Source organism: Erythrolamprus reginae, chromosome 1 (assembly GCF_031021105.1).
Source record: "Erythrolamprus reginae isolate rEryReg1 chromosome 1, rEryReg1.hap1, whole genome shotgun sequence".
Lineage (NCBI taxonomy): Eukaryota > Metazoa > Chordata > Lepidosauria > Squamata > Dipsadidae > Erythrolamprus > Erythrolamprus reginae.
Window position 1 is genome coordinate 207,907,428 of NC_091950.1, and position 26,312 is coordinate 207,933,739.

The 26,312-nt window shown below is 38.5% G+C and overlaps 2 protein-coding genes across 5 annotated transcripts in view; both read right to left on the reverse strand.

Moving 5' to 3' along the window:
- Positions 1-6,610: 6,610 nt before the first annotated feature.
- BZW1 (basic leucine zipper and W2 domains 1) lies at positions 6,611-22,029 on the reverse strand. Of its 4 annotated transcripts, XM_070732081.1 has the most exons (13): positions 21,764-21,890; positions 21,526-21,663; positions 18,529-18,602; positions 16,856-17,032; positions 16,218-16,312; positions 15,937-16,002; positions 15,509-15,644; positions 14,418-14,527; positions 12,830-13,000; positions 10,954-11,100; positions 9,276-9,414; positions 7,135-7,257; positions 6,611-7,052 (listed from the first exon to the last, which is right to left on the reverse strand). In XM_070732081.1, exons 3-13 carry the CDS (start codon positions 18,590-18,592, stop codon positions 7,021-7,023), a joined length of 1,260 nt encoding a protein of 419 aa, XP_070588182.1. In that variant the 5' UTR covers positions 18,593-18,602; positions 21,526-21,663; positions 21,764-21,890; the 3' UTR covers positions 6,611-7,020. The 4 variants fall into 4 exon arrangements, with proteins under 4 accessions (XP_070588182.1, XP_070588183.1, XP_070588180.1 ...); XM_070732082.1 differs by lacking the exons at positions 21,526-21,663; positions 21,764-21,890 and adding an exon at positions 21,907-22,029; XM_070732079.1 differs by lacking the exons at positions 21,526-21,663; positions 21,764-21,890 and adding an exon at positions 21,911-22,025.
- A 2,555-nt stretch (positions 22,030-24,584) lies between these two features.
- The window catches only part of AOX1 (aldehyde oxidase 1), a 56,515-nt gene continuing 54,787 nt past the window's right edge, over positions 24,585-26,312 (reverse strand). The window contains exon 34 of the mRNA XM_070737629.1: positions 24,585-25,663. Within this exon, the coding sequence (XP_070593730.1) occupies positions 25,610-25,663 (54 nt within the window). The 3' untranslated portion in view covers positions 24,585-25,609. The remainder of the gene's footprint in view (positions 25,664-26,312) is intronic.

Here is a 26,312-nt window from a genome sequence, read left to right on the forward strand (position 1 = left end):
CTTCTCAAGGCAACTCAGGGCAGCGTACAACATTAAATATAACAATATATAAGGTGGTTTAAGTCTAATTAGATTTCAGGAAGTTTGCCCCTGAAAACTATATGTAGTGATTGCATGAATAGGCATTTATTTTTGAAAGCCTTAGCTGCACTCACTCGTATACCATACACCAGCGTTTCCCAACCGGTGTGCCGCGGCACAGTAGTGTGCCGCGAGACACTGGCAGGTGTGCGGCAGAGCTACGGAAGCTCCAGCTGGGCAGGGCGCTGCCGGTGCCGACCTGGAGCGCCCGCTCGCAGCTGTCCCCCGGCTCCTGCCCGATGCCGCGGTTTCCGGCGCTCTCCTGCTGAGCCCCAAAGAAGGAAGGCAGGAAGAAGAAGGAGAGCTTCGTTCTTCGTGCCTTTTTCCCGCCTTCCTTCTTTGGGGCCTAGCAGGAGAGCGCCGGAAACCACGACATCGGGCAGGAGAGGACAGGAGAGAGCGCGGGCCGGGCCGGGGCGCAGAGGCGGGCCGGGGCTGGGGAGCGCGCGGGGGTTGCCCTTTTGGTTTGGAGCTGCAAGCGCGGCTCCCCGAGACAGGCGGGCAGGCAGCTTCCCTCCCTGCGCCTTCCCTCCCTGCGCCTTTCCCTTTCCCAGCTGCAGCCGCACCCCCCCCGGTCCCCCCCGCCAGTGCCCTCCCGCCGGGCCCTGGCGTCGGCGGCAAGTGTCCTTTGGGGCCCGGCGGGAGGGCACTGGCGGGGGGAGTGGGGGGGTGGCTGCAGCGGCCGCAGGCAGTCGCGGGGAGATGGCGGCGGCGAGAGGGAGCTCCAGGCGGCGGGAGCTCTCTCTCTCTCAGCTGACTGCAAGTGGGAGCTCTGACGGTGGCGATTGGACGTGCTGCTGGACGCCGTACTGCTGGCGCTGCGGGCTTGGCATATACGGCGTCCAACAGCACGTCCAGCTGCCGTCAGGGCTCCCGCTTGCAGTCAGCTGAGAGAGAGAGAAAGAAAGAAAGAAAGAAAGAAAGAGAGACATATAAGAGAGGCAGAGAGAGAGAGACAGCAAGAGAGGCAGAGAAAGAGACAGAGAGAGAAAGAGAGGCAGCAAGAGAGGCAGAGAAAGAGAGACATAGCAAGAGAGGCAGAGAGAGAGAGAAAGAAAGAGACATAGCAAGAGAGAAAGAGACATAGCAAGAGAGGCAGAGAGAGAAAGAGAGACATAGCAAGAGAGAAAGAGAGACATAGCAAGAGAGGCAGAGAGAGAAAGAAAGAGACATAGCAAGAGAGAAAGACATAGCAAGAGAGGCAGAGAGAGAAAGAAAGAGACATAGCAAGAGAGACAGAGAGATAGCAAGAGAGGCAAAGAAAGACATATAGCAAGAGACAGTGAAAGAGAGAGAGAGAGCAAGAAAGAGAAAAAAGCAAGAAAGAGATAGCAAGAGAGAAAGACAGAGGAAGGGAAGGAGGGAGAGAGAAAGAGCAAAAAAGAGAGGAAGAAAGAAAGGGATGGAGAGAGAGAAAGAAGGGAAGGAAGGAAAAGAGAGAAAGAGGGAGAAATAGAGCGAAAGGGAGGAAGAGAGGGTTTTTTTGTCCAAACTTTTCTTTAGCCCACCCCCCCCCCCCTTTCAATGTTCCCCAGGATTTTGAAAATATGAATAATGTGCCGCGGCTCAAAAAAGGTTGGGAAACACTGCCATACACAATGTACTGACTGAACTGTCTTAATTTTTTTTTAAAAAAATAGAGAATAGACAGTTTTAAGATAACTAAAAATGCAGGTGTGCTACATGCTATGAAGTATTTTCTCATTTATGTTTCCGATAAGGGATGTGTTACATACAGAGTGATCTGAGTTTGAAATGAACATTTTTTGATATTCTGAATATTGTCCCAGATAGGCGAGGTTTAATTCCATTGTTTCCTGTGAGAATTTTAATATTTCTGCAGTTTTAATTGGCGTTCTTTAGCAATCTTATAAAAAAACTCAATGTGCCTTTTACAGAGCAATGGTAACCAGCTCCAACCTAAACACTATATATTGGCAAATACAATTTGTCAACAAGAATCATGATGAGGACTTCAAAGAAATATTTTTATTAGTGCAGTTTACTGCAGTTAAATAATTTAAAAAATGCTTGTATTAGCATTTTTTGGCTTTTCTGAATTTAATGCCAATGGAATGGATAACATTTTCATTTTTTTGTGTGGCTCTATGTTCTATTTTGTATACAGCCATAAATATAGCTAGACTCTTAATAAAAATGGTGACTAGTTGCAATGACAATATTTCCCTTCCTAGTAAAATGGAATAAAAGCTGCAGGATGGTAAAACTAAATGTATATGAACTGAGAGAAATGTATGTTCAAAAGTGGCAATCTGCTTTAGGAAATATATCAGTTTCATCTTCAGAACAAACTATGTTTATCTTACTAAACATTAATTGATCTGATTTAGTATATTTCTAATGAAAACTATGACAATATTCCCTTAACAGGTTTCACTAACCATCTTCCACTCCAAATGTATAGAAATTCCCTTTCAGATTTTATACTACATATTAAACATGGATATGCAGCCATAAAACCCCAAATGTTACCTAAATATGCATTCATATCTTTGTACATGCTAGAAGGGACATCATGAGGATTAGCAATGTCAAAATGGCAAATATAGTGACTGAAGCCCTTACCCCCTTATGTTGGTTTTGATTGCCTGGCAAGGCAAAATACAACTTCAATCTAAAGAGAACCCAATTTTGATCACACTATTTCACCATTGATAATACACATATCACTAATCCCGATATGTCACCTTGAGCTTGGTAATTTAATGTCAAACATTACTACCACTTAATTCTGTGAAGGTATCCTCGATGATTGACCAATTGTTCAGTAACCAGTTTCAATGATTTCTGTCCCCAACCAATGAGGATAAATCAGTTTCTGGAAGCTTATGAAAAGGGAGCTGCAAATAAAATAGATGTAGTTGTTGATGATAAAGGGCAAACTAATAATGAAAACAATGTTCTTCGGGTAATGTGCACGAATGCTCGAAGCTTGAGCAACAAGCTCTGTGAGTTAATGGCCATAATATCTAAAGATAATTTGGATCTGGTTGCCATAACAGACATGGTTTAAGGATTCTAATGACTGGGAAATATCCATACTAGAATATACACTGTATAGGAAGGATAGAGAAGGGGAGGTGGAGTAGCCATTTATGTTAAGGAAAGTCTAAAAATAACACTAATTCAAAATACATGTAAAGATCTGGAGACTCTGGGTTTGCATGCAAAATAAAGAAGGTTCTGTCATTAGAATTGGGGTGATCTATAGGCCTCCAGGGCAATCTGAGGAATATGACAAGATGGTGGATGAAATTACCCAAATGGCAGTAAAGGGAGATATTGTGGTTATGGGTGATTTCAACATGCCTGATGTTGACTGGAATATCCCCAGTGCCCTTACATGCAAAAGTAAGAATATAGTAGAGGCCTTTACAGGAGCAGCTCTGGCACAGCTGGTTAAGACATCGACTAGAGGGGAGAATATTCTAGATTTAGTCTTTACGAATGGAAATTAGGTTTCAGAGGTTAAGGTGGGAGAAAATTTAGGTTGCAGTGACCATCTATGTTTGTGGTTTGATGTAAAAACTGATTGTGAGCAATCCTATACTGCAACCAAAGTGTTGGATTTCAGAAACAAAATTTTTAATGCAATGGGAGAACATTTAAATAATGAATTAAAGGGGAGGGATAAAATGGCAGGAGTGAGCACCCAGTGGACTGTATTAAAAAAGGCCATCCTAAAAGCCACTGGACTGTATGTAAGGCAAATAACTAAAGGTAAAAGGAAGAAGAAACCGCTATGGTTTAGCAATGATGTAAGGGCTATAGTCAATGCAAAAAAGGCTGCCTATAGAGGTATAAAGAGTCTGGAAGTATAGCTGATAGAGAGGTGTATAAAATGAGACAGGAGGCGAAACAGATAATATATGCTGCTAAAGCCTCAAAAGAGGAAGAAATTGCCAAACCTGTAAAGGGGGATAAAACCTTCTTCAGCTATATTAGTGACAGGAAGAAGAAAAACTGCAGCACCACGAAGCTCAGTACCGGGAATAATACATGCATTGATGGGAATAAGGAGATCGCTGACCATTTCAATAGCTACTTCTGTTCAGTTTTCTCAAAAGACACCTTACAATATAATACTATAGATGGATATAGCATTGCTTCCAGCTGTACGGATTCATCTCCGGTGATCTTAGAAGCCGATGTCTTAGAAGAACTTGAACGATTAAAGATAAATAAGGCAATGGGTCCAGATGGCATACACCCCAAAATTCTTAAAGAACTCAGATTTGTCATTGCTACCCCCGACTAATTTGTTTAACCAATCCCAGTTAACAGATGTTCCTGAGGATTGGAGAATGGCCAGTGTTGTGCCTATCCACAAGGGCAGTAGAGAAGAAGCTGGTAACTACAGGCCAGTTAGCTTGACATCAGTTATAGTTAAAATGATGGAGACTCTACTCAAAAAGAGGATAAATCAGCACCTAAAAACCAATAACTTATTGGACACAAATCAGCATGGCTTTACCGAAGGCAAATCATGTCAGACTAATCTCATTGATTTCTTTGACTGTCACAAAGGTGTTGGATGAAGGTGGCGCTTTGGATATTGCCTATCTGGACTTCAGCAAAGCCTTTGATACGGTTCCACATAAAGAGCTGATAGATAAATTAGTGAAGGTTGGACTTAATCCCTGGATAGTTCAGTGGAATTGCAGCTGGCTGAAGCGTAGACATCAGAGTTATTGTTAATAGCGAGTATTCTGAGCAGAGACAGGTTACAAGCGGTGTGCCACAAGGGTCTGTTCTGGGTCCTATTTTTTTTAATATGTTTGAGTGACTTAGGGGAAGGTTTGGTAGGGAAGGTTTGCCTATTTGCCGATGACTTTAAAGTGTGCAATAGGGTTAATATTCCTGGAGGCGTCTGTAATATGGTAGATGATTTAGCTTTACTAGATAAATGGTCAAAGCAATGGAAACTGCAGTTTAATGTTTCCAAAAGTAAAATAAAGCACTTGGGAAAAAGGAATCCTCAATCTGAGTATTGTATTGGCAGTTCTGTGTTAGCAAAAACTTCAGAAGAGAAGGATTTAGGGGTAGTGATTTCAGACAGTCTCAAAATGGGTGAGCAGTATGGTCAGGCGATAGGAAAAGCAAGTAGGATGCTTGGCTGCATAGCTAGAGGTATAACAAGCAGGAAGAGGGAAATTGTGATCCCGCTATATAGAGCGCTGGTGAGACCACATTTGGAATACTGTGTTCAGTTCTGGAGACCTCACCCACAAAAAGATATTGACAAAATTGAACGGGTCCAAAGATGGGCTACAAGAATGGTGGAAGGTCTTAAAAGCATAAAACCTATCAGGAGACTTAATGAACTCAATCTATATAGTCTGGAGGACAGAAGGAAAAGGGGGACATGATCGAAACATTTAAATATGTCAAAAGGTTAAATAAGGTTCAGGAGGGAAGTGTTTAATAGGAAAGTGAACACAAGAACAAGGGGACACAATCTGAAGTTAGTTGGGGGAAAGATCAAAAGCAACATGAGAAAATATTATTTTACTGAAAAAGTAGTAGATCCTTGGAACAAACTTCCAGCAGACGTGGTTGGTAAATCCACAGTAACTGAATTTAAACATGCCTGGGATAAACATATATCCATCCTAAGATAAAAATACAGGAAATAGTATAAGGGCAGACTAGATGGACCAGGAGGTCTTTTTCTGCCGTCAGTCTTCTATGTTTCTATGTTCAACAACATTGAACAAGTTGTCATCCCAACAATTTGCATGGTTAGACAATTGTAATCTGTGCCCTTGCCATCTTGCTTGCACTCACAATTATTGCAGTAATCATATGATTGTAATTTGTGGCATCCCGCAAAGCTTCCCACAGGTAAAGTCAACGGAGAAGCCAGCAGAAAAGTTGTTTAGGCAAATGCACCCCACCTGTATAACCCTCTTTCCTCTAATCTTGGGCTAGGTCTCCCTGGTCACTTATTCACTTGTAACAAGGATTCCACAAAAAGAAGTTACTAGGAGGGCGATGTATCAGTTAATTGGGAGATATAAACAAAAAAAAATTAAATGTTGAGATTTTGAGCCTAAAATACAAATTAATTTATCAGCAAGCAAAATGCTCTGAATTAAAAGAGCTTCAGCCTTAAAATATCCTGTTTAGAATTTTTTAAAGATTCAATTTAAACCATTGTATAATTTGCATATTATGAACTACCTTATGAATTAAATCAATTTTTAGCTAGAAAAGTCAGAAAACACTTTTTTCTCCTTGCCATACATTCTTAGCTGGTCACTACAGATCATTTCTGTATAGCATTCAATTGCAAGATTTAATCTCACATTATTTGTGTTTTTATCAAGAGCAAGGAATATTGTTACTCTACTGAGAAAAAAACTCTTAATCCGCAAAGAGACATTTTAAGGGCCTTCTAAAAAGTGCAAGAGTATCAAAACCAAGAAGCTGATAGAAAAAGGCAGAGTGGTGTAGGAGAATCCATTCTCAGTCTAGTTCTCTTTCAAACAAAATCAAACAAATATGGTTTGTAGATTTTGGATACTTGTACAGTTTAATCTGCAAACAGAATTTTATAACAAATTTCATTTTCCATGTCTACTGTAAACCTTTATAGAAAACCCAGGGATAAAATGAATTTAAGTTGTGGAAGGCCTTAAATTATGTTACAGTAGAAAATACAGGAGGTAGAATGTAACTGAAAAGATTAATGCAATGTTAAGAATCAAATCTAGAGCTCCTGTAAGCTACTAACACATGGTTTTAAAAACCTAATTTCAGTGTTTTCTAAGGACCCTAGAAAACGCAAACAAATTTGCTATGAGAGCCCTTATATCATGCTTGATAAAGGGAGGTAGGATGTAAGAATCAGAAGGACACGAAACATGACACTTTATCTACAGCTCCTGTTTGCTTTACTGTTGACATTTTGACAATTTAGTCACCTTCTTCAGTTTCAGACTCCGATTCTGAAAGACAAAGAAAATATTTCAGCTTGAGCACGATATTCCGGTTATCTAGTAATAGTTGAGTAAGAGTAGGACTACTTGCCTTCCTCTGCATTTTTGAGCCATTCTACGAACTTTTTCATTTGTTCCAGAAAGACACTCTTTCCTTTGGCAAGGTGTGCATCTTTATACCATTTCAGGATGGGTTCTTCACTGAGCACCTCAGCTGTGGAAAACAAAACAACAGGACTGTCATGCAACACATCCCACAAAAAATGAACGGGGGACTACATCTTTGCCTTCTAAGTAAGGCAAGACTTTTTCTACAGTAATCCAGTATGTGACTCCTTGAGAGGGGAAAAAACTCCTACATTTTCTTCAAGACTCACTTCTCCCAAATATAACCAACTATCAAATTCTACATTAAAATGAATTTCAGGACATCCCTTCACAATAATTGCTAAAACAACTTCTGTTTGATGTCACAGTGAGATTGGATACAAAGAGCGGGGCTCCTTGAACTTGCACCAAATCCTCCTTGTTGGAGCCCCCCCCCCCCCGGGGTTAAGTCACCCTATAGGAGTGACAAAGAAAGGAGGGGCTCTCTGCAGGTCACTGAGAACGGTAGCTCTCCAACTGGACCCAAGGATTCCTTCCCACCCAATGACAAAAATGAGGGGCTGCCAGGAAGCTGGGGCGGCTGAAGAAACAGAATGTGCTGGAGTGGTGTAGGTGAACAGTGATTTTAACTGGGTGAAATGATTCTTTTTTTACTTAGAACCTAATCCCGGAAGAGACTTTTTGAAATGCTTAAGTGGTGAACAATTAGAGAGAAAAATTATAGTCCCGAAAGAAAAGGAATTAAAGGGAGAGGGTAAAAATTTTAAACTATAGAAAGACCGAATTTTCAAACTTTATTGGCAATATTTTTGTAAAGCATTTTAAAATGCTCGAAAAACTGGAAAAAAGTGTTAGATTTTGTGCAACATTGAAATTTAAGCTCAAGGAGCTATGTATTGGTGAATGGAATATAATCTAAACTCCTACAATCTTGGGGAATACTGATAAAACAAAGGGGGGGATTGGAGATAAATAACATCTAGAGGACTGCTGTGCCATCTACTGTTCTATATCTGTCTGCTTCATGGTTATTGGAGGTTTAACTGTGATTATGGAAGACAGCTAAAGAAAGTGACTAACAAATGCTAAGATTTATGACTGAACTCACAGAGTGGATTTAAGGAGACATTTGGAAATCTTTCTGGACATATAGAAATATAACTTTTGCATTCCCCAGAATGCAATACTAGGATAGTGCAAATGGTTCCTAAGCTGGCTTTCTGAGGTCATAGGCAATTGAGACTTTGGGGCAGTGGCAGATTACTTGACAGGCTATTGAGCATGAATTCTGATCCACCATCATGATATTCCACCTACGTTTTATGTAATTATCCCCAATTAACTTCTCTAATGAGGGCTGTAATTATAGATATGGGAAGCAGTTTGAATACTTAACATAATGATTCTGATTTTATACTCTATTATAGAGATTCTAAGACCAATTTAAATTTATCCAAATTTTTGTTACCAACAAATTGTTTTTATTGGCAATTTATATAATTGTAGAAAAACTTCTTTCAAAGCCATTTGCTGCATCAAGAGGGAAGCCTAGTGCCATTCTCTTCTTCTGAAACCCACCATCTTCCCCAAAGGATTTGTAACCTCATGGAGGAGTTTTTAAGAAACAGAGAAATAAAATAATTGTGCTCTTTTTTCCCCACAGCAGAATATTCATTAGAGTGAAGATCTGCTCCAAGGAATTCTGGATTCATTCAGAACATATATCGGGGAAAATGCTGGCAAATGCATGGTAATCAGCATGTGGTCTGGCATTCTTTGAATAAAACACAGGCATTTTTTGAGCATTGGACAATGGTGGGAAAGTGCTGTAAAGAAAAATCACTTTCACAGAACTTTATTTCACAGAATCTGTTCCATGCAATAACTTTTAGCATAAAAGTGAGACATTAATCCCTAGAGCAAAACATAAATATCTGACAATTATCTTGCAATAAAAAAGGCTGTACTGCTTATGAATTATTTAATCTCTACAATTTAAAAGACCCTACTGGAATAAGAAGCAGCCAATATATTGCAGCATATAAACCTGGCTTATTAATAGCAGAAACCAAGATTATATGTTAACTTCTTCTGCTTTCAAGAGAGATAGGTTAGTTATATTACCTTTGTAGAAGAGCACCACTATTTTCGGGAAGGCTTTCATGAAATGGATATTGTCGTAACAGTACTCTTGAATCTTTAGCAACAGAGTCAGTTCAGACTGACCTTGAGTTGTAAAGGCAGCAAGAAGAGGGCTGTATTGCTGAGAAGATAGGAGAGGCTTTGTCAGTAAAAAATTCCTTTTTTAATGATTTTTTTATTTTTTAACTCCATATCCATACATATATTAATGCATATACTGTATCTTGAAAACATATCAATAGCATAGTTCCATAATTCTATCTAACCTCTTTTTTCATACCAGCACCTCTATCATATTAATAGGTTATCAGTCTGTGTTCATATTTCCCTTTCTCAGTCCTCTCCCCCTCTCTCCCATCTTCCTTCCTTCCTCTCTTCACCCCATCTCTACCCTTCTCCAACTACTTCCTCTCTCTCCCTCTAAACCTTCCCTTGAGTGATTTTGGTTCTAAGTTTTATATTAAACAGACTGATAATATATTAATAAATGGTTATATTCTTTTGATATCTCTTCTTTTTTATAGTATTTTTATAATATAATATTATGTAAGGGGTGGAGAAAGCTACAAGAAAATCAAACTACAAAAAAATATTATTAACTAATATTAATATGAGGGGTCGAAAAGTAAAACTCCAGGAAGAGACTTTTGGAATTGTAATGAGTTGGTATTACAGGCTTGGACAGAAGCACTTATTTGTCATAAATAATATCCTAATTTGCATTTAAGCATTTGCTTCATCTTAGCCATCTTAGTCATTGTTATTAAAATACAGTGGTACCTCATGATACGAACCCCTCGTCATACGAACTTTTCAAAATACGAACCCAGGGTTTGGAATTTTTTTGCCTCTTCTTACGAACTTTTTTCACCTTACGAACCTGACGCCGGCCGCTGGGATGCCCCACCTCCAGACTTGAGTTCCTCCCGTTTTTCCCCACCCTGTCCTGCCCCATTCTCCCCTCTGGATCTCCATGGGTTTCCTCCGTTTTTCTCCAGTCTTTCCTGCCCCATTCTCCCCTCTGGATCTCCATGGGTTTCCTCCGTTTTTCTCCAGTCTTTCCTGCCCCATTCTCCCCTCTGGATCTCCATGGGTTTCCTCCGTTTTTCTCCAGTCTTTCCTGCCCCATTCTCCCCTCTGGATCTCCATGGGTTTCCTCCGTTTTTCTCCACTCTTTCCTGCCCCATTCTCCCCTCTGGATCTCCATGGGTTTCCTCCGTTTTTCTCCAGTCTTTCCTGCCCCATTCTCCCCTCTGGATCTCCATGGGTTTCCTCCATTTTTCTCCAGTCTTTCCTGCCCCATTCTCCCCTCTGGATCTCCATGGGTTTCCTCCGTTTTTCTCCAGTCTTTCCTGCCCCATTCTCCCCTTTGGATCTCCATGGGTTTCCTCGTATCATGAGGTATTACTGTATATATTATTTGCTTAAGATGCCTTTTCTAATCTTTATAAAGAAAGATATTGTCAAGAAACATATAATATATTAGAATCTTTGGAGTAGTTTCTGGTTAGCATTGTCTACTTTTTAAAAATAGGGTTACTCTGAAAAATATTACTTCAGGAAAACCTGACAAAACATCCTGAAAAAGATAGATGAATGGTAGATATCTGCAACAGACTGAAAAAATATTTAAAAGATAATCCTATCAATGAGCTTATACCTTCAAGTGCTTGATGGCTTGTTCTGCGACGAGCTCCTCTTTTTTATTCCATTCCACAGTGCTCATTACACTAGACCAGATGATGCCAATTACAGTCTGTTCTGATATGTTGTTTTTCTTCATTTCTTCCTTGACATATGGTATGATCTAGGCAATCAGGGTTTGCATATTAGCCTTGTCCAGACATTTATCCAGACATAATGAACTAAAACTGGACTTTAAACCAATATATGCAATAATCCAAGTCAAGCAAGATCCTGAACACTAACCATTGTACTCAAGTTCAAATAAATCTAAATATAGCTTCCTCTTTGATCTGCCACCTGAAAGTATGGAAATTGGGGAGAGGAATTTGATAGTGTTGGCCTTTAGTTCACCATACGAATATTGATGGTTTTTTAAATGATGGGTTTTTAGATGCTTTTTAAATATTAGATTTGTGTACATTGCCACACTGTTTTATTGTTGTTGTGAGCTGCCCCGAGTCTTCGGAGAGGGGCGGCATACAAATCTAATAAATAATAATAATAATAATAATAATAATAATAATGATAATTGAAATGGTGGGGTTGTCATTATTCTTCATTTAAATTTAATTATGTGGCAAAATAACAATTTTATTTAACAAGCAAGCAAACTTAGCAGTATGCTTAATGTAAAAAAACATCACTTATAACATAATTTGAATTGCTATTGAACATCACACTGAAATATCAGACTCAAGGCTGAAAGAGTATTTTTTTTCTGAAACTAATTTTTTCTGCTCTGCTCAAGGCACATTAACAGCAGAGAATAATTGCTAGATCTTAGGTAGAAAGTTCAGAACATTAATTTAAATACAAGGATAGTCAAATGTCTTTCCTCCATTGCCATAAAAGAAGTATTAAATCTGAACACCTTAGGGGTGGACAGCAATCATAGATCTGAGGCACTCTGTTAACAACAGCCAAAAGAGCAATGAAATACTTTTGTCAAGCAAGGCAGTTGCTAAGTGAGTTACATCCTATTTTACAACCTTTTTTTAACCACAGCATTTCAATGAATCATGTTGTTAAGCAAATCATGGATTTTGCTTGTTGGAAAATGGCTAGGAATGTTACAAATGATCACATGACTGGGGCACTGCAACTGTCATGAATACATGCCAGTTGCTAAGTGCCTGAATTTTGATCCTGTGATTCTGGGGATACTGCAACAGTCATAAATGTGAAAACAAGTCACTTTGTTTGAACTTTGGTCACTAAACAAAATAGTTAAAAGTCAAAATAACAAAATAGTTATTAAGTCAAGGACACCTGTACAATTATGCATAACATTATGCATACAAATATTTATCATGAACTATTAAGTTTCTAAAATAAATATCTGCAGAATAAATATACTGACAATGATCTTGAAAGGTAAAAAGATCTCCTGGAGCTGTCCTCACATCACTGTGACTATATCCATCCAGTTTTCTGAAAGTAAACTGCCACTTCTTTCAGGATATATGTTCAATTTTTCAGTCTAACAGCCCCCAAGATTTCTAATAGAACTTTTTCTAAAGGTTAACCAAGTCTCAAGTTAGTGAGCTTGAGATCAGTCAATGCTGATTAGCTTTTTCTTAGCATTTTTCAATAAATCACAAAGTTTACACTGAAGAAGTTAAATAAGATATTTCATGAATCTTAATTTAACTTATCAAAACCATTATTGTCCTATTATAGTCTCCGGATAGGGGTGGCATACAAATCTAATTAATAATAATAACAATAACAACAACAACAACCTTAATGTGTACCATTAGGGACTCAGTTAAAAATGCCATTTCCATAATTCTGTTACTCTGTTAAGTTCTTACATAATTTATCTATGCTTGCCAGCTAACTATACTTACATCCTTAAAAGTATCTCCTCGTGACATCTGCTCTTGAAGTTCTTTCTGTAATTCTTTACGAGCCCCTATGCACTGCTGGTTCCGAACATATTCAGAAAGTTCCTTCAATCCTGCATCAGTGAAGTATTTTGTAAAGTGTTCAAGACTTTGCTTGTTGGCTGGAAAGAGCTCCTGAAACATATGTAGGTTTTTTTTGCAAATATTAAAAAATTATACATGAAAATGCTTATAAAAAAAAATTGTCCTCATTTGATGCATGGAAATACTCTAAATAATATTAATTTTCCTATCTGCTGAGAAGGTAGAGATGAGGAGTCATATACAGTATCTTAGTTTTTATTACCATACATTTCCCTATCAGGGTCCCCTGAGGATCATACTATATCAAAAGATGTATTAAGACACTGAATTCAAATCAAGATTAATCAAATATACCAAAATGCCAAACTAGAGCGATTATAATGAAGATACCAAATTCAGAAGATTTTAAAAAATTAAATATGCAATAGTGAATTAGATGTGCTAAAGGCATGACCCTATGTATCCAGAACAGTCCCCGAGTAGCAGAAAAGGAACCCCTATAAGCTAAAAACAATGTTCTTGTTATATACCAGGGGTCGGCAGCCAGAGCCATTTGGACCTGTTTCCCAGAGAAAACAAAACACATGGAGCCACAAAACCTGGGTGGGTGTTGCCAACTCGATGTCACTTCCACTGAGTCATACGACACCCCCCAGCTACACCTACCCAGGTTTTGTGGCTTTGTTTTCTTTTCTCTCTTTATCTCTCTCCCTCCCTTCCCTCTCATCTTTCTTTCTCTTTCCCTTTCCACATCTCTCTCCCCCCCCATCTTTTTCCCATCTCTTTTTCTCCCTCTCTCCCTCTTCTCTCTGTGCTGAGGAACGATTGCCAACCCCAGCAGAGGCTTCTCTTTGGGCGACCCTCATCCCCCTCTCGCAACTTCTTGGCAGGCTGTGGCCCTTGCAGGAAGACCCTCAAGAGAGCGCCAAAGTGCAGCAAAAGCGCATGTGGAGGATGGGCAGCCGCTCGCTTCGAGTCTTTGTACACAGCTTCTCTCCTGCCCTAGGGATCCCGCCCATTGCCTTGCCATGTCCTGTCTCCCCTCCTTGCAGGTCTTCAGCAGAGCAGGGAGGGCATGAGCTCCAGCCCAAAGCAGCAGGAACAGTAGGCTGCTTTATATGCAAATATGGAGTGAAGGCAGCTACAGGGCCGCTTCTCTCCTGTCCCAAAGATCTGATCATCGCCTTGCTATGCTCCCCGCCTACAAGGGGAGGAGGGGGAGAAGGGTTGTGGAAGGAAAGGAGAGTCGCCCAAAGGAAAGCCTCCGACAGGCAGAGAATCGGGTCCGGCTGCTTCTCCATTCCCATTGTTGTCCTTACCTTCTCAGGCCAGGTGAGGAAGGGGAAGACAAGGCCAGCCAGTGATGGGACAGGAAGCCACAGCAGGGGGCCCAAAGAGCCACATGCAACTCTAGAGCCACAGGTTGCCGATTCCTGGTATATAGCAAAACCCTATTCTCTGCTTGAGTAACACGTTTCACTTTGACTATAAAAGTCTATCCACTTACCATCAGCCTATTATCCATATTGACTTTACGAAGGCTAGCAGCAACTGCATTGATATCTTTTTCATTTATCCATGATTTGAACAATTTTACTGCAAAGGCTGCTGAAACACCTGCACAGAAAATCACACAATTACTTTTTAAGATGTCAGTGGGAATGGGTACAAACCTTTAATCTAGCCTATAAATACATTTAGATCATGGAACCTCCTTTTCATACATTATAACTTACAATAGACTTTCCAAGAGGAAAGTGTCAAAGTGAGTCTCAATAATCAAGATTATACTCAGCAGTATTTTCAACAGTTTTTGCTACCCTATTACCAGTACTGAAAGACATGCTGCTTGCAGAAGCTGAATATCTTAAAATCATTAGAAAAGTATGATTCATTTATTTTTCACTCTTTTTAACCCATTTCCCTTAGAGATGGGGTCAACAGTTACATAAAACTACGTAACGCAATGGGATTCAATAAATTTCTATGGTGACAAAGCAAATACAATGGTCCTTAGACTCAAATGCTATTTAATATTATTTTTGCTCTTGTCATATATCAGTAGCTTATATTTAAAACTAATTTTAGTTTTAAATGGAATGTACAATATTTATTAATACAGAGTTAATTATCAATTTGTCTCTGTAATAAAGGCTGCCCATTGTGATCATTACTCTTGATGGTTGTAAAGCAGGTCATCCATCACATGATCGACTCAATTTTACCATTTTTTCCTGATAGTGACTAAGCAAATAACCTTGATCTAAATGACTCCACAGTTGCAAAAGTAAACCCATTGTTCATTATGGAGATTTTTTCAAAACCCGGAAAGAAATGATTTCCCACAAAAACAGGATAAATTTGGTCACATGATCGAGACACTGCAAATCTACCATAAATGTGGGCCAGTTGCTGAATGTCTCAACCAGTTATAAGGAACTTTAAGGACTCCACTTGAACTTCAAACAATAGCTAAGTGACTGGTCATAAGACAAAGGACAAATCTGTACTATCAAAATAGCATGTGAACAACAATAAGTGAGGGTGTTGTTTCTTCTATGGAAGAAACTGCATCAGAAGCAAGATTTCTGTAATTACCTTCTTTAACAAGATTCTCATTATACAGGCTGTTGAGAATTGATGCATTAAGATTCCCATTGGCCAGAAGAATACCCGTCAGCATGGCCAGTTTGTTCCGCTCAGACTCTGAAAAACCTTTCAAGAAGAGCAGCAACTGCAAGAGGAAATACAGTTACAAACATTTTGAATGTTTGTAGATACTGAAGCCATAAAAGGATTATATGTGGCAGTCATCAAAAGACCATCACTTTTCCACATTACATTGCTCAAAAGATATTTGTAATTCCTTTCTCTTCCACATGTGCACATGCACTAAAACTGTTATAATGTGAATGAAACTTTTTTCCCCCACACTAAAAAATGACCAGCAGAAGCAGTCACTCTAGTACTACTTTTATATAATCTACTTTGGCACAAGATAAAGGTAAAAATCTAGTTTTCATTACCTTTTTAACTTCATCCTCAAAGCCTTTTTCCAGGTATTTGTATCGCCTGATCAGCTTGTTAAAGACCTATAAAATAGATAAAGTTTGGTGAGGTGGTTCAAGCAACAGGCTGCAAATCAGGAGAGCGTGAGTTCTAGTTCTGCCTTGAAAGATGGCTGGGGACTTTGAGCTAGTCATTCTCCCAGCTAAACTCACCTCACAGGGTTGTTCTGGTGGGGTAGTTTTATATGCCAACGTATCATACTGTAAAAGATAGGATCAATAAAATAAAACACACAAACCTGAGCAAATGCTTGCATTGTTTCTAGGTCTTCTTGTGCAGCAAATACACAGACATCTGTGTGCATCATGTCATCTGCCAGGGTACCACCTGGGGCTGTTACAAATAAAAAATATTTCAATTATAAGAAAAACTGTAATAAAAGTTGTTTTGGTCTACAAGATCATCTTTGCTGAAACAAAGTTTAAACAATTCATATTACACCTGATTTATTGCAAATGAAATTCAATTTTCTAGAAACTGCATTGTATGCAAATGATCTTACAGTATTTTTGGAGAATAATGAAAGCCAACTATGTTCAGATCCAATTTGAGCCATGATTTTTATTCTAGCTGCCATGTTAAAATGATCGCAATGCAGCATACATCGCCTCTATTCTATATTTTGCTTTAAATACTACAATCACTTTCTAATTATATAGATGTACAAGCAATTCTGAAATTAATTAGTTTTCATAATGCATCCATGTGATCATAAACTGAACAGTCAATAAAGATACTTGCTTTTTTTTCTTTTCCCCATCTAACCTTTTCTATTCCCCTATTCCTCCCCCATTTTATCTTCTATCTTTCTTTATATCTTTGTATTTTATGTTTTGTTAAATTAATAAAAAAATTGAACAAAATAAAGATACGTGCCCAGCATTCCACCAGCCACCAGGATGTCAAAGAGTGTCTCTGCATAGCGGCGATAATCAAGTTTTGCTCCAGAAGCATCAAGGAATTTTGCTACTGCTTCCAAATCACTGCCAGTTTCATTTAAACCTTGAATAATACAGTCCTGAAACTGAGTGGGGTCAAACCTCTCTTTTTCATCTGCAATAAAAAAGTAATACAGTAAATGTATCTGAAAAGAAAATCAGAGTAACTGGAGTTATTCATGTGATGTTGAGAATCAGATCAGCCAAAAGGAAAGTCAAGGATCCCATAGTAATAATAAAAATATCCTTTGTTGCATTCAATGGGGGTTATTCTCAGACAATGTGCCCAAGAACTATATTACTGAAGAGAAACACCTTTTAAAGTATCATTGTTATATTTGTAAATTCAAAGGTAAATAATCTACAGAAAAATTAATAAAAAACGAGAAATGGTTTACATTAAATTTCTCCTCAAATTGACAGGCACTTAGGCAATATAGTTTTCCTTCATAAACATGATACCGTGTAAAGAGAGGGTCCATATTTCTTTCAACTATGATAAAAATCAGGGTTATTCTCTTGTTCCAGAACTCAATCTCTATCACAGCAGTTTTATATATGATAAAATTAAATACTGTAAGTTAATCTTCAACTTACAACCATTTTTTAATAACTATTCAGTCTGAAAAGAGTGATTTATGACCAGTTTTCACACCTACAACTGTTGCAGCATCCCCATGGTTATGTGATCAAAACTCAGGCACCTGGCAACTAGCATCTATGTCTATGCTGAAAAAATCAATGTCTGATTATTTCAACATAGACCACCTCTGTCCTTGAATGGCTGGACATTAACATTTAAACCACTGTAAGACAATATATTTGTTATATGATAAAATTTAAAAACTGCACTGTAGCTCATGTGGTCATCTTTTGTGACCTTCCCAGACAGCTTCCGACAAGCAAAGTCGGAAGAAGCCAGATTTGCTTAGCTGCATGATTCACTTAACAACTGCAGTGATTCACTTATCTGTGGCAAAAAAAAGGACATAAAATGGGATGCAATGTTTAACTACCTTGCATAGCAACAGAAATCTGGGGCTCTGTCAGCTAAGGACTAGCCGTACTTGCAGCATAAAATGAAATATAGTATGATCCTAGCTCAGGGTGTCCAACTTTTGTTGTCACAGTGGTATCATGTGATGTATCAGGACTTCCCCCCCTTCACTAAACTGGGTATGGCCGCGAGTTTGACCACCTTGCCCTAGCTAAATCTTTCCTCAGATTGCCCAATTATTCTGTTTATTAGCAACCAACTTTTTTTAAGAAGTAAAAATGCACATTTCCTCAAATACAGATTCCATTAACTCAACAGTCCTGCATGAACATGAAATACAATTGTCAGACTGATTAAAAATCAGTCACTAGGAATAGGAATTAGGACCTGATTCATGAACATTAAGATTTTAATTGAAGTATATTACTAATTATTTCAATTAGTAATAAGGAAAAAACCAGAGGTTGATTCTATGGTTATGCTATATAAAAATATGTTTTCAATAGGACTTGAATAAGATTCAAAAAGTTTCACAAATAAAATCATCAATCTTTACTGTGGTAATTTGTAATTGATTAAAAAAAATGATTTAATAGCCATATGATCATGCTTACCTCTTTTCCTAGTTTTAAAACGCTGGCCTGATAGCGTTGGCTTTTGCTGCTTTTGATTATTCATAAAAGACACCCTGTGATAAGAAATAAATTGAAGATATATTGATTAAGAAAGTAATACTTAAGGATTTAGAAAGATTTTGGTCAAGGTAGTTACTATCTAAACTAGAGTTTGTCAAACTTAGCAACTTATACAGGTTTTTACCATCCCCAAAATTGCCATGTCTATAATGTCATTAAAATGAGTCTTAAACCACGTTTATATTTAAAACTGGAATATTAATCAGAAACAAGTTTGTTAACTGCAAAATAGTGATTTATAGTCATCAAGATGGCAGTTTTATTATTGCATAACAAGTAAGACCAATCACATGTAATCTTATCTCAAGTTAATTCCTATTGCATTTAAAGAGAACTTTAGGAACATCTCACTCCTGCACAACTGAGAGAAAAAGGCAACTTTCTAGAGAACTGCAATTTTCACAGCAGGAATTAAAAGGCATTCTTTGCATTGGTAATTTCTGATTAAGAGTCTATCTTGATAGTCAGTTTGTCTCTTGTCTTTGAAGGCTTACTTATAGCATAGTTCGGGAGCAGTTGTAATCTTTTCTATTGTGAGACTGGATAGTCTAAGTACCAAGTATGCTTTTAAACTGCCCTATCTTAAGAAAAGCTTCCTCTCATCTCCTTTAGTGAGCCATCAGCTAGGAAGTTGTTTTAAAATTCACTTCTCTATTATAAACTGTTCTAGTTCAGTCTGTTCTAATTAATTCTATTATTAAAAGTGTTCTAAGTAGGAATAGGAACAAACAGAAACAAGGCACTCACACCTTCTGTTACTGTTGCTGTAACTAGTGAAGGGGGCTCTATCACTATGAGGACAGAATGGTGAAAACCTTCCTGGTGACACCACCACACAAATGCTATGACTTGCATAACTGCAACAGGCAAAAATTGCTATTTTTCTTGTGAAGACTAGTAGGAGCATTTGCTCACTAGATTATGGGATTATCTGTATCTCCTGGATTAAATATTATAGCAATTTTTAAACAAGTTCCCTTGCTGCCACTTTGCCTATAAATACTATTTTTCTTTTGTATAAGATATTGTTAATTATAAAGTGGAAAGTAGGAAATAATTAATTTCTATCAATATATAAATTGCTGTTTAAGGCTAAGAGGCAATGAATAAATGCTGTTAAGATAATTAATACTACAACGCAAGCTTTTCTTAACAGGTAACACTGTTCACATCCACTACAGTCCAAAAAAATCTTTCATGACTCAACCTGATGGATCAATCAAACTTTATTCATCCAGAAATATATTTAATATGAAATTCCTTTTTCTCTTTTCAGACTATGTCTACCTATCACTGTCTCAATGTCAAAGCTGTGACATAATTGTAGGCATATAAATCCAATAAATAAATAAATAAATAAATAAATTAATTAATTAATTCTCAAAATCACACTGGAAATTCAAATTCAGTAACATGTGAACCAGTAATTTAATGAATTTCAGATTGAAGTTGGAACAATTATCGTTACTGAAGCCTCAAAATTAATTAAGGGGTAAGTTTTGTTTTGATACTAAAGGCTCTCAGTCTTTGTGATTTTACTAATGTTCTTTACTAACATAAAATAAGGACAAGTCAGCATTTACACTAAAATCAGTAATAGTAAGGCAAAATTATTAATAACCCACAAGAGTCTTTCAGAAACTAATTCCATTCATGTGCATTATGACTATTATCCTCAATACAAATTCTGGAAAGCTAAATGTATATAAAAAGTAGCTAATTAGGAAGGACTACAACCCAGATTGTCCTGTAAATATATATATCTCCTTTCTACAAGTAAAAAGGGTAGGTTCAATTCGATTTACATTACTATAAATGCATACACTAAATATTGAACATTAATAAGGAGCACAAAAAGAGGGAGGAGATTCACATGCAGGCAAAAATACAAAAAGAAACAAAATGTTTCTTCCGCATTACATAAATTAGGGTGGAGTTAAAATCACAAATTAAGATTCCTTCGAGAAGCATGGGGGCAAAGGAGAGCAAAAAGGGTAGTGAGATTATCTGCCCCATTTCCATTGCTGGTGGCAATCTTGGTTCCATAGGATGAATTTAAACATTTCTCCCATGTGGCTTGCCTATACCACCAGGTAAGTGGATTTCCCCTAAAATTGAAATAATCAGGAAGCAGGGCAGAATGATTTCCTGTACTATTCTAAAAAATGGATAGAACATTCCTATTTTTCCCTAATATAAATGGTATAAAATGTGCGTGTGTTCATGCATGTGATGTGTGTCCATTTATTTGTTTATTTATTTATTTATTTAATTAATTAATACAATACTTAATCCTAGAGTTTACTGAGCATCTAGTAAAGAGTTTGGTTGTTTCCCAAAGCCATTTCTTACAAGGCCCATTCTCAAGTCTTCCGGGAGGGGGGGAAATATTAAACGCAATGTTTATTTTTCCCTTTCTGTTTTTAGTCTATTAAAGGAAAAAAAATATTCTTAAAAAGCTGGATAGCCAAGAAAAGAGCGCAACCTACTTAGAGGGCCATCTCTCATATAGAGATTGGTAGGTAGGTTGGTAGGTAGATAGATAGAGGGAAGGAGAGATACACTAGGGGGAAAACCGGGTTAGTAATACAGTAATCGGGTTAAAGGAAAGAGAAATATTTATATTTCTCGCCTTCGCTTGATCAAGTTACTAGCAGGCTCCTCCTCCAGCTCCGCCCAGGGAGCCTCGGGAGACCTGGCAACCTTCCTTCTCGCTACGTTACAGCCCGCACCACAAAAGAGCAGCCCGGTTGACGTGATGTGGCGCTTCTTTTTCTTTTTTCCTTTTCTCCCTAACGTAGCTGTCTAGGGTAGAAAGGGGGGGGGAAGCACTCTCTCCCCCCCCCGCACAACCCCTCCTCCTTTCGTCTCCCACAGCGCCCCCTTCGTTCTTTCCCTTCCCTTCGTTTTACCCACCGAGCCCTCCGGGCGGAGGCGGCCGCTGCTGCAGGAGGTGGAAGCGATGGCCGAGGGAAGGGGGGATGTCTCTCACAAGCACCGCCACGGCTAGGCTAGAATCCCGCTTGCTCCTCCCGGCCACCACCGCCGCCGCCGCTGCCGCCGCCGCCTCTGGTCTCTCTCTCTCCCTCTCCCGCTCTCCCTGTCTCTCCCGCGACGGCGGCAGCGGCGGCGTCACCAACCAAACAGAGGCCGCCGCTTTGTTACCCGACAGGTCAGGCCAGGCCGCGCCAGAGGACGTCGGGGAGGGAGGAGGGGGGGAAAGAGGGCCGACCAGCGCGGCCGTTACTACCAAAGGTGCGCGTTCCGAACGCTCCCCACCCCCGTCTCGAGCCTCACCGACTTTTAAGGCAGGAAAGGAACGTCCAAAGAGCACGAGCTTTACCAACGACGCGAGGAGGACGGAGAGGTGGCTGGGAGGCAGTAGTATCTTCAGTCTCCGCCCCCTTCAACCTCTCGCGAGAAGCAGAAGTGTCGCGAGAACTTACGGAGAACGCCCCACCTCCCGGGGAGGGGTAAAAAACCCACAGCAATAACCCTTCGGGCCTGCGTCACTTACGGCAGGGAGATGAGATACTGTATATGAACGCTATCAAAAGCAGCGCCTGGTTTGTTACTTTCCCGCCATGGAAAAGGACAGAAGGAGAGTCAGCTCTGTCGTTTTCCCCTCACTCGACAAGGCCCTGTTGTTTTATTCACGAGGTTTCTGGAGTGGCTTGTCCTTTCTTGCTTCCTAGGACTGGCGGCCGAGGGCGGGATGGGGAAATGACCCAAGGTCACACAGCTCGCTTTGTTCTTCAGGTAGAAGCAGTCACCCGGTATTTCGTCCGATACTACTGTGTGAATCAGACTGCAAAAAATCCAATTTTCCACAAAAGTGTCTGGAACCTGCCTTGCATATCAGACATTAATACAATCGAGACTCCAGAAATATTTCACAAGGAGAGTCCTTCACTCCTCTGCTCGCAGCAAAATACCTTACCCCACCAGACTTGAAATACTGCAATAAAACAATTAACAACTACGTTGCTCCGATCTAATCTAAATAGTTCATAACATCACATACCAAAATGTCCTTCCTGTTAATGACTACTTCACCTTCAACTGCAGCAATACATGAGCGCGTAATAGATTCAAACTAAATGTAAACACTCCAAACTTGACTGCAGAAAATACAGCTTCAGCAACAGAATGATCAATGCCTGGAATGCACTACCTGACTGGTTTCTTCCGCAAACCACAAAAACTTTAACCTTAAACTGTCTACAGTTGATCTCCTGTTTCTAAGAGGTCTACAAGGTGTGTGCATAAGTGCATCACTCTGCCTACTTATACAACCTATTAGTATCCTATAGAGATTTGATTAAAAAATAAATATTTGGAAAGCACCTGGTTGGGTAAGGTGATTTAATAACAACCTGGACGTGAGTGAGAGTCCAGTCAGTCCTTTGGGGCCTTCCTGCATCCTAACCAAAGATTAGCTCAGTGTTTCTCAATTATTTTCTGTTACTTGCCCCCTAGGAAGAAGTGACACTTTGCGCGCCCCCCCAACTCTGCTGGGACGACTGTTTGCAATATCAGCACATTTTCACTGAAAAAGCTCAAGCGGCTTATCAGAATGATTGGGGTGTAATGTGTTTAAGTGATGCCTTAATTTATTTGGCTTCATGCTGTCCTCTGCCAACATTTAGACATGGTAAACAGTGGTCTTTTCTTGTCTCACCGTAATCACAGTGAAGCCAAGTGCTACATACACTTCGTCATATATCCTCACCTTAGCTTTCAAGAGACTTACATTTGTCTCATTAACACTCCTTTCTTTTCATCCCTGTTAAATATTTTTCTATGGTGTCTCTTAAGGTTTGTTATATGCACTTCATATCTCCTACTCTGTGCTGTCTGCTATTGTTCAGTGCAAAAACCCTTACTCCCTGTGGCAAAAAAAGCATGTTCCCGGGGTCACGGGCCCCTTCTGGTATCGCTCTGTGCCCCCCCCCCAAGGGGGGCATCCCCTATTTGAGGAACATTGGGTTAGCTGAATCACCTGCCCTATGAAAAAAGGACCAGGATACTCTTTTCATCAGCTGAGATCTGCCTTGCTTTCTTAGGAAAAACCATCTGTTCGTAAGTTTCCTGTGAAGAAGAACGCTATACTATGGAATAGCATCTTAGTTGCACAGCTGTCCTTTTCAAGGTGTTTCCATTTTTTTGTCCACCCCCTGTACATGCAATCCTTACATTTAACTTTAAATGTAGACTATGTAGAAAAATATGTTTCCTCTTCCTATTGTTAGACCAGACTTTTCCAAGATAAGCATCCTTTTCTTAATACCAGAAGATACATTTCCATCTGCATAAAATTATCCTCTTGCTATGTCCCTCTCTTGAAAGAGTCAAAACTCTTTATGAGATGACAAATTCTAGAATTTACCGGTAACTTTTTAAACCAGTTTTTGCTCTTGTACCCCAAAATTACTTTTGTGTGCAGATCATATTGCTTGGTTAGCAGATGTTTCAATTATATACTGTATATTGCCAAGCAAATGTAGATATGCCATAGTCAGCCTACAATGTCTCATAGTCTTTAGAGCAATCACATTTTATCAAAGCATTGAACCCTTGGATAGAAATATTTTAGTTTAAACATCTCCCCTGAATTTCAATTTGGGATTATTCCATAATGTTAACTTCTCATGTGATTTCGAATTAAAACTTCATTGCTTAGCTATCAATAGTAAACTTTCACGGCTGGAAGTAAAGATCTCTGTTCAATATATCAGAATGGATTTGTCCTTTTCATAGTAATGTCAACTCTCTAGTGCAGTGGGAATGATGCTGAGATTGAACATAAAGGTTTTATAATAATCTCAGTATTGCAATTGGTTCTTAAAAGACCCTAAATTATGAGAATTACCAGTTAGATTAAGGCATTGTTTCTAATAAAAGGCTGTCAAGTGGAAGTTATTCAATCTTTATTCATTAAAGAATACACTACATACTTTGCTAAAATCCGACATAATAATGTGTTCATGAAGAAAGATCAAAGGAATATGTTTAATATATAACATTATAAAGAATATGCAGCTGTTTTTCAAGTGCTAATTACCAGGTTTCTTACAGACCAATATAGCACTGGAAATCGCCAATGCCTTGCTTGCCTCAATAATTGTGTTGATAGCCACTTTTCACTTCTAGCATATGATGTAATTGATAAGTTTACCTTAGTTGCCCACAAGATAAGATTGTCCACAATGATAGTTTTCTCACATTCAGTTCTGTGTTTCCTTTTCCCACAGAAGCTGTTTTAATTTATTATTGACTATCTCATCCTGAACAGTTGGAGCCCTTCACACCTGTAGAAACTCATTCAATTGATGAGATGAGGTATACATCTCATAAGCAATAGTTAATAACATTAAAATATGTATCCCATTATTACCACAAAGGTAATATTTATAATATATTTATTATAATACAATATTATACATCTGCAGGTAAATTAATTTTATTTATTAAATAGAAATTAAATTCATTTGCCCTCTATCAAAGCAAACACTTTAGAGCTACTCTAGATGGCTTACAATAATGAAAAGGAATAAAAATGAAAAATATGTAAAATATCTTTCTTTACATCTCATTTAGCGGTTACAATTTGTTCCTTAAATCAGAAGCAACACCAAATGACCATATCAGACAGGGAGAGAGATGGAGAAACTGCTAAGATTATTTTTTTCTGCTGGGTTCATTCAGATAATTTTCTCTTACGGCTTTACTCTCAGGCTGGAATGTGTCAGGTGCATCAAGTTTGGTCAATAATGGTTGGAAAATGACTCTAAAGATCAAACTGAACAAGTTTGGCCAACAATATCCTAAAGATAGTTCCAATATTCTTGCCTTGACAGACAACGAAGATGCAGCCCTATAAACATTTATTTGGAATGTGTGTCCCATTTAAAACCGTATGATATATTTCTGAAGAGGTATGTACAACATTATGTGGTAAGGAAATCACAACTTCATTGAAAAACAAATAAGTAGAAGATTAATCAACTTGGATAGCCCATGGTATATAGGTCCCAGGCTTGTCTCTTGGAATCTAAACAAGAAAAGAACATGAAAAATTATTTAATCATGTGATTGTTTAATATGAAATAAAACATCATTATTATAGTCGACATTCTAGACTGATATTTAACTTGCTCAATAGGATACAACGCAATACACTGGGGTTCTTTTGTGGGCTGCTACTATTATATGCAACGTAATAGCCAATACAATACCGTACACAAAGCATTTCCCTCATCTTGAGAGCCATTAAATAGAACTAGGATAAGGAGATAGAACGCTATGTACTGCTGCAATTTGAACCACGTGGGAGTTTTCTATAATAGTGCATTCTATTAGTAGGTTGGAAATTTTACTTGACGCATAAAAATACCATAAAATTCTATTGTAATAAAATACATTTGTTTTGCTTTATTTTAACTGCTACATTTCAAGGTTAATCTTAAATATTTCCAAAATATTTGAAAATATGAAATCTGTTTTTGGTTAGTTTATTGACTTATTTTATACCGCATTTTATTCCTGAATCTTTTGTAAAACCTTGGATTGCTAGCTTTGCTCCATCATTTCGTGAACACTGAACCTGACTGCTTGAGCAGATAACAAATGGAAGTTTTGTTTTGCTCCAAATGGAAAGTCAAGGTTTTAAGAAGGCAATTATAAAATTACAATTTCATTCA